Source organism: Eptesicus fuscus, chromosome 13 (assembly GCF_027574615.1).
Source record: "Eptesicus fuscus isolate TK198812 chromosome 13, DD_ASM_mEF_20220401, whole genome shotgun sequence".
NCBI lineage: Eukaryota > Metazoa > Chordata > Mammalia > Chiroptera > Vespertilionidae > Eptesicus > Eptesicus fuscus.
Genome location: NC_072485.1, coordinates 57,994,630 through 58,002,730, shown reverse-complemented (window position 1 = coordinate 58,002,730; position 8,101 = coordinate 57,994,630). Strand labels below are relative to the sequence as shown.

The 8,101-nt window shown below is 40.0% G+C and overlaps 1 protein-coding gene across 1 annotated transcript; it reads left to right on the top strand.

The window, feature by feature from the left end:
• Window positions 1-3,686: 3,686 nt before the first annotated feature.
• Window positions 3,687-7,591, top strand: CCDC179 (coiled-coil domain containing 179). Its single transcript, XM_028156799.2, has 4 exons — window positions 3,687-3,790; window positions 5,381-5,425; window positions 6,513-6,617; window positions 7,405-7,591. Exons 1-4 carry the CDS (start codon window positions 3,746-3,748, stop codon window positions 7,411-7,413), a joined length of 204 nt encoding a protein of 67 aa, XP_028012600.1. The 5' UTR covers window positions 3,687-3,745; the 3' UTR covers window positions 7,414-7,591.
• The last annotated feature ends 510 nt before the right edge of the window (window positions 7,592-8,101 follow it).

The window sequence follows — 8,101 nt, the reverse complement described above, 5'->3', positions numbered from 1 at the left end:
CATTTCCCTACCACTAATGGCTTTTGCTGGCAATTTAGAGATGTGAGACGCTCCTGCGCCTGCACCTCAGTGTCCAAGCTCCACTTCTGTGGGCATGATGAGTGTTTCTAATTTTTAAAAGTTATAATCTTAAAACATATGAAGGTAGAGAAACAATAAAATAAATTTTAATATATTTTTCTTTTCAAGGATTCGGAGTGATAAAAAAAAGTAGAGTAGGAAAGTACTTGTTTTTATGAGCTGGTCAGTGTGAGTTATTTTATTGTAAAAGTAATAAATCTGAAGTTTAAATTTGAAGCTACTGAAGGCACTGAAGAATTTCCAAAACAAAATGTCAACAATACCATATCTACATCTATATATATATATATATATATATATATATATATATCCTGGAATGAGTAAAAATGAAGCTGTCTATTTCAAATGCAGACATTGGTTTTTAAAGATTGGTCACCTAGCACCATCTTCTGGCTATATAATAATTTTTGTTTTCACCCTGACTGAATTGTTACAACCCTGTAAATATTATGATTGTGGTGCCACCTGCTGGGCATAACTTCTAGTCACTCTACGGGGGAAAAAATGATATTTGCTAAGCAAATAAACTTCCTGATTCTAAGAATTATAAATTATTCATATATAATATTCTAAAGAATTATCATGTATTCTATTTCTTTTCATTGAGAAAGAGACTATATGTAGGGTCTCTCCCAAAAATGTATACACACTTCAACAGCTGATAGATCAATTTTGAAAATGAAATGAATTTTAATAAACACTGACTTTATAATTATTCAAAGTGTGTATACATTTTTGGGGATATCCTATATATCCCTTTGGTAACTCGTTATCTATTTTCTCTTTTGTTGTCCCCATATAAACTCTAGCCAAATGAGAAATTAACTTAGATAAAATTCTAGAGTTAATATTGAACAAAGGAATCAATGAAGGAATTAAACTGGGGGGAAATCCAGCACTTTTTGTTGGACCATTTTATATTTATATCGTAGGTTAGTGTATTAGGTTCCTATTGCTGCTATAACAAATGACCACAAACTTAGTAGCTTAGAACAACAGAAGTTTATTCTTTACAGTGATGGAGGCTAGAAATCTACAATGAAGATGTAGGCAGCGTCTTGCTCTCCCCAGGGTGCTGGGTAGAACCCTTTCATTGACTGCATTCATTGGATTGCTTCCTGCATTCGCTGGCTTGAAGCCACAACATTCCACTGTCTGTCTCCACCTTCACTTATCTTTCTCCTCTCTGAGTGTCTAATCTCTCTTTTTACCTCTTTCTTATAAAGACACTGGTGATGGTCTATAGCAGTGGTCGGCAAACTCATTATCAACAGAGCCAAATGTCAACAGTACAATTGAAATTTCTTTTGAGAGCCAAATTTTTAAAACTTAAACTATATAGGTAGGTACATTGTTATTAACTTAATTAGGGTACTCCTAAGCTGGCCTTTGCTAAAATCTCAAGGGGCCAAAGAGCTACGTGTGGCTCGAGAGCCGCAGTTTGCCAACCACTGGCTATAGGGTACACCCAGATAATCCAGGATAATCTTATCTCAAAATCCTTAATTTAATCACATCTGCAAAGACCCTTTTGCAAATAAGGGAATATCAATAGGTTCTAAGCATTAGGACGTGGATGTATTTTGAAAACAGTTATTAACCTACCACAGATAATTTAGCCCTTCAATTTTGAAATAAATGTAGGAAGGGCATTATACGCTTTCATCCTTAGGGCTCCTATATACCTGAACTTGACACTGAATAAAAGTTAATTTCACAAGGACCTGCTTGTTCTTTCCACCACCTAGAGCTGTAACTTCTCACCTCTGTGGTGTAGCACTAGCTAGGGCCACACCTAATGTGTCTCTAGGCCACTGAACCACTGCAAGGAAAGCAGATAACCAGTTACTGCAGTTAGAATGCTGGAAATAACAGGTAGCATGTTGGGGGTGGGGGCGCTTATTACCTTTGAGAAACTGTCTTTGACAATATCTTTATGTACTTTTAATCATATATCCTCTTTGGTCTGATATAAATCATGTGTTCCTGTTTCTGGACCAGCAGATAAGCTGGGGCTCTAATTGAGGCTGCACATAGGAATGAGCGAGCAGATGTGGTGAGCCCCACATAAATCTTGGGCCTGGCACAGACTTCCAACATAAATAAAAAGGCAGAGCCAACAGGGGAAAGAGTAAATTTCCTAAGATAATCTTTCAAGATATCTCTACAGTTTCTAACAGTGCCAAAGTCACCTGAGACAAAGTGTTCATTGAATTCAGCAGGAAGATCATTAGTGACCATTTTGAAACAATACCAATGGTGTAGTAAGGGTTGAAGAAGGTTGCAGTGAGCCAGATATTACACTGGATGTAAAGAAGAGAGCATGGGAATCGCAGACAACTCTTGTGAAAGTTTCCTGTAAACAGAGGCGATGGACAATAGTTATAATCAGTTGTTGTTCAAGGGTTTTTGGTTTACTCATCTGAAGAGGAGATTTGAGTATATGGATTTTAAATGTTTCAAGGAAAGGAAATATAGAGGGGATAACAAGAAGAGGAAGCAATATGTGGAGTAAGATCTCTGGAGAGGTTTCTAGGAGGGAAATGGCATGAGAACAGAAGTGGAGAGATTTATTTCAGTTAGGAGGAGGGGGGCAACTTTTTCAATCCCAACAGGATGACAGGAAAAGAGTAATGCGGATACAAACAAGGTTATATATAGGCTTACAGGTGGCAAGGAGTGGAGATAGCTAGCACCTCCGGGCTTTTAAAAGCTATTGGTGGCAAAGCATAGTGATTAAGAGCACAGGCGCTGAGGCCAACTTTGTAGATAAATCCCAGCTCACCCACTAATTGTATAACCTTGGACAAGTGATTTAACACACCAGTGCCTTGTTTCCCAGATGATAATAACCACACATACTCACCCTTTGGGGTTTTTTGTAAGGAGCTAATATGTATAAATTCATATAACAGTGCTGAGCATTAATTCTATGTGTGTTTGTCACGGAGTGGAGGAAAAGCCGTCCAACTTCAGCTGAAAGCGCCTGGAAGATGTTGGGTTCAGAGATTTTAAAGCAGGGAGGTGCCTGGGAGATGCTGAGTTCAGAGATTTTAATAGCAGGGAGGCGGTTTGAAGGCAATACTACAGAATATAAAAAAGAAAGAGGTGTGCAACATAAAAGAAGTGGATAGCCCTGATGAGGACACAGGTTAAGTTGGAGATTATGGGTATGTATTGCAGGAATCTTCAAGTATTCTCCCATTTCAGCCCAGGAACAAGGCCGGTAGTTGGATATATCCAACTGGAAGCTATGATGAAAGAACAGTGAGATCAAGGAATTGAGAACCCTGACCATCGGCTGAAGTGAGGGGCCATGGAATCGAAGTGCAGGGGACTTGGTGGAGAGTAGAGAGAGAAGGTCAGAAAAGATGAAAAGTTGGTATTCTGTGGTTGTCTGAGCAAAAGAGCTGGAAGGATATGGAACTGAGGTAACCTGGCATCCCTAACGCCACTGGTGCTCTCTAGACAGCTAGACAGCTGGAGACTCCACCTTCCTTTCATTGGGATGGGAAGACAGCTAAAGAGAGGGCGGGGCTCACAGGGGGAGGATAAAGAGAATTGTGATGAGACAGGGCGGGGCTCCTAGGAGTAGGTGGCCTGCCTGCAATTACTTGGTTGAGATCACGCAGTGGGCGCCAGGGGCGCTCTGAGGCTCTGAAGCATGTGCCTGCATTGTATAGGGGATGAAAGTACCCAAGTTAACTCCGTGAGTTTCCTGCCCTTAACCCCAGCTCTGTCACCCTTGCCCAGGCTATGAGCTTGTAGGCCAGAACAGCCAGGAGAGCATCAGGCTATTGGGCATGTAGTCTGGTGCTAGGGGGTGGGAAATCCCTGGTGAAGTAGACAGACTTGATCCTGGGCTGCAAGACCTGCCCAGGACAAGGAAAAACCCTACGCTGTGCCTTGTAGGTGCTGCCATTATTCCATCATGTCTGTTAACTGACACAGTGAGCCGACCTAGAAGGTGGGGTGAGAGTTACAGAGGTGGGAAAAAGGATGAACTTCTCAATATTCAGATGGAGAGGAGGTTACTTTTAGGTCTTTGAGTTAAACAGCTGATCAAAATGAGGACAGAGGGAAGTATTTATTGTATAATTTAGAAATTGGGGGGAGGTGTTGCAAACCCATAAACTACCAGCCAAACTCCCTGTGCCTCAGAAAACCAAACCATCTGGTGGAGTTTCTTAATCACCCCAGCTTTACCAGGCTTTAGAACCTCAACTAAAAATCAGTTCCTTAATCGAGAGATCAGCATGGTACCATTGAAGTCATGTACCAACAGAAACATGAATGTTTGGATTTATCCTACATCCATTCTTCCAGAATAAATCTCCGTAGTCAATATGTTCCCTGTGTTGTCCAAAAAAAATAAAACAACTATTTTAGCAGCATAATGGCTATACCTGAGAATAGTAGAGAATCGCTATTCTAGACAAGTATGCTATAGCAAAACACTATAGGTTAATCGAACAAGCAAAGGAGGGGAATTTTATAGAGAAAAAGGAGGAAGTTGGTAGAGATTTTTTTGAAAGGAAACCCATTGAGGAAAAAAGTGAAAGTGGTTTCTCATTGGTTGAGTTGCAAGGAAGAAAACCTTTCTTCCTCCTGCTGGAGTGGTAAGTCTCTTCCTGTTGAGGCCCATAACTAACAGTTCTTCCAGATAGGGTCTGTAATTGATGTCAAGTGGTACTGCCTGAGGTCTCCCCCTTCTGGTCTCCAACTCCATTTTAAATGAAGCTTCCCTTTATCATTTTTCATGCCTATAATGGTGTTTATAGCTGGTTCTCTTCTAGTACTATCACCAATCTCCAACCTGGTTTTTACCTTGATATTCTTCTGCTCCTGCCACTTGCCATCAACATAATATGCATCCTATATAATAAAAGCATAATATGCTAAGTGTCCAACCATTCATTCGACTGTTCATTCGACCGTCGCACCAGTCACTATGATGCACACTGACCACCAGGGGTCAGATGCTCCAACCAGTAAGTTAGCTTGCTCCTGGGGTCTGGCCGATGGAGACTGTGCGAGACTGGCCAGACACGCTCTGGAGCCCTCCTGCAGTCCCTCCCCAGCCAACTGGCCCCCATTGGCCCGATCAGGACTGGGCTAGACAGCCCTGATCAGCTCCAATCACTGGCCAGGCCGAGGGACCCCACCAGTGCACAAATTTGTTCACCGGGTCTCTAGTATATTAATAAAAAACTGTACCATAGGTTTCCTGTTATAATAACTAATCTTTCTGTCTGCTCATGACTTGATTTTTTTTTTAATTATTGCACATATTTTGTAGGAAGGACCAAGAAATCCTCATCCTTCAGATGTCACTGAAAGGCAGGTAATGTTTAAATGAATCATTCTGGGTATTTCAAAATTGTGACTTTATCTTGTTCCTTTATGTGTGGTGGTCCTGATATGATAGAACTTTTTTAGATAGACACTTCTGTGTTATCTTTCTTGGGACTCTGGGATCTTGTGACTTACTGTTGATGGGCAGTGGGTAGTTTGCACATTTGCCTGTAATGAACAGTGCTATTGCGAACATTCCAGTTTGTCTTTTTTTCCCAGTAAATAAAAGTTTCACTTTATTAATTAGGCAGGAGTAGATAATTGGATCATAGGAAAAGAGAGTTTTTCATTGTTATGAAGTAAGGCCTCATTGTTTTCAAAGCAATTGTACCAAATGCACTCCTATTGGCAGTATATAAAAGTTCCTATTATTCATATCCTCTTCACCGTAATATTCTTTCATTATCGTCAATGCATTCTAGTGTGATCCCTTAGGTGCCTGCTACTTATAGATATCATACAGCGGGGAAATTTTTTAAAAAAGCTCTGTGTGATATGTAGCATTTAAAAGAATGTGCATGGATGTTTGTTCTCTAATTACTATAAAAATCCCTTTGGGTTTTTTATTTTATGTTTATTTTTTATTGATTTTTTTTTTTTTAAGAGAGAGAGAGAGGAGAAAGAGGGTTAGAGAGATAGAAACATAAATGAGAGGGAAACATCATAGATCAACTGCCTTCTGCTCGCTCCCTACTGGGTTGATCGATCAAGCCCACAGCCTGGGCATGTACCCTGACCAGGAATATAACATTGGTTCCTAGAATGACATTTGACCATTGAGCCACACTGGCCATGCCCTTTTAGGGCTCTTAATGCATGTATCTAAATGTACTAGTACATGGTTGGTAAAGTAGGGATTAAGAGTAGTCTCTTTTGAAAATTCTACTAATAGTCCCATATGTTTTTTCATCTATAAACCACACATTTGAAAAGGAAGATTTTTTTTCCTACTTTTATGTAGCTATGTAAGCCATATGCACTGACTGGTTCATCTTTTTTATTGACATAAACCAAAAATATAATCAGCATGTTACTTTATAAAAAACATTTTTTAATTTTTTTTAATTTTCCTTAAGTCCATAAATAAACGTATTCAGAATATGAAAAACCTAAAGAAAGAGAAGATGAAACTTAATAAGCGGTTTGCAAAGCCTTCTCCTGTTCCAGAACCAGGGCTCCAAGTAAGTATGAAGACTTCAATCTAATTAACGGATCCTTAATGCACCAGATATCCTCATTTCTAATTAATGTAATACTCCCAATTTTGTTTTTCTACTTTCCTTTGAAAAATGTGTGCTTGCATTCTGGGAAGTTACCTTAAAGCTCCTCTAATGAAATTCTCATCTATTATTGAAATCTCCTTTGTAATCGTCCCTGGAGGTGCTGTGGTTTAATGAAAAGAGTGTGATTTTTGAAACCATGATCTGGATTCCATTTTTTGCTTTGCCATATATTATCTGACAAAATTATTCACTTAAGTATTTTGGTTTATATTATTTGGAAAATAAATGACAAAATCTTCTGCCAAATGGTTATTCAGACTAGGCCTGAACACATCAGAAAACTCTGCACCAAACAGAGCGTAAGTCTACAAAAAGAAAATCCCCATGTTTAACATTTCTGTTACACCCATTATGTTTAGAAATGACTTTGATCCAAACTGTTATCTTCATCTTCCACAAATTCTTTCTGTTCCTAGTATCTGCTGCCTGACTCACAGAAAAAAAAAAATGTTTATATCAAATTTCCCCCAGATTATTAGTGATATTGGATATTAGTGATTTTCATATCTGGATTGTATCTGTACGCGGCTTTAATTGGGAATAGCATTGCTAGTTTTTACATAATTCTCTTAGCAGAAGAAAGGCTTCTCCCTTTGATACCTTTTGCAGATGATTTATAGTTGCATAAATATTTCTTAATGTAAACAAACTGAATTTCTTTTTCTTGTGTATTTTGATCTCCTAGTGGCCATAAAGCTGGAGCCTGTATGGAAGAAATCTGTGGATTTCTGACACCAAGTGGCATTTCCAGGTTTTACTCCATTTGAAAAATAAAGGCAATACTCTGCCCTTTCTGCAAAATAAACATAATGCAACCATTTCACATCCAAGACACAGGCTCTAGAATTTCAATAAACAGCATATCTCCCTAACACTTACTTTTTGGAAATTTGAAACTTGCTGCTTTTCACCAAGTGATAGTGACTGTGTACAGGCTTTTGAAAGTAATACACTGATACTTAAATTTTGCAGTTGGATTTATGACTTATGTAGAGATTTAGAATTATCTATCTATATAAAAGCCTAAGCCACTGTTACGATGGAACAACCAGAATGACTGGTCACTATGACGTGCACCGACCACCAGGGGGGCAGATGCTCAACACAGGAGCTGCCCCCAGCCCGCAGACCCTGATTGCCAATGGGGCCTGCTGGCCAACCTCCTATTTCCTCCCTCCAGCCAGCAGGCCCTGATTGCCTGATTGGGCCCCGGCCCCAGGCTGGAATAGGGAACTGGGGGTGGGTGGTGGCGGACGTGGGATGCGAGGGAAGGAGGAGCGGGGGAGGTGGAGAGACAGGGAGGTGGGGAACCATACATTGGTGGTGCGTGGGTAGTGAGGGAAGGAGGAGGCAGGGAGGTGAGGAGGCAGGGAACCACGTGG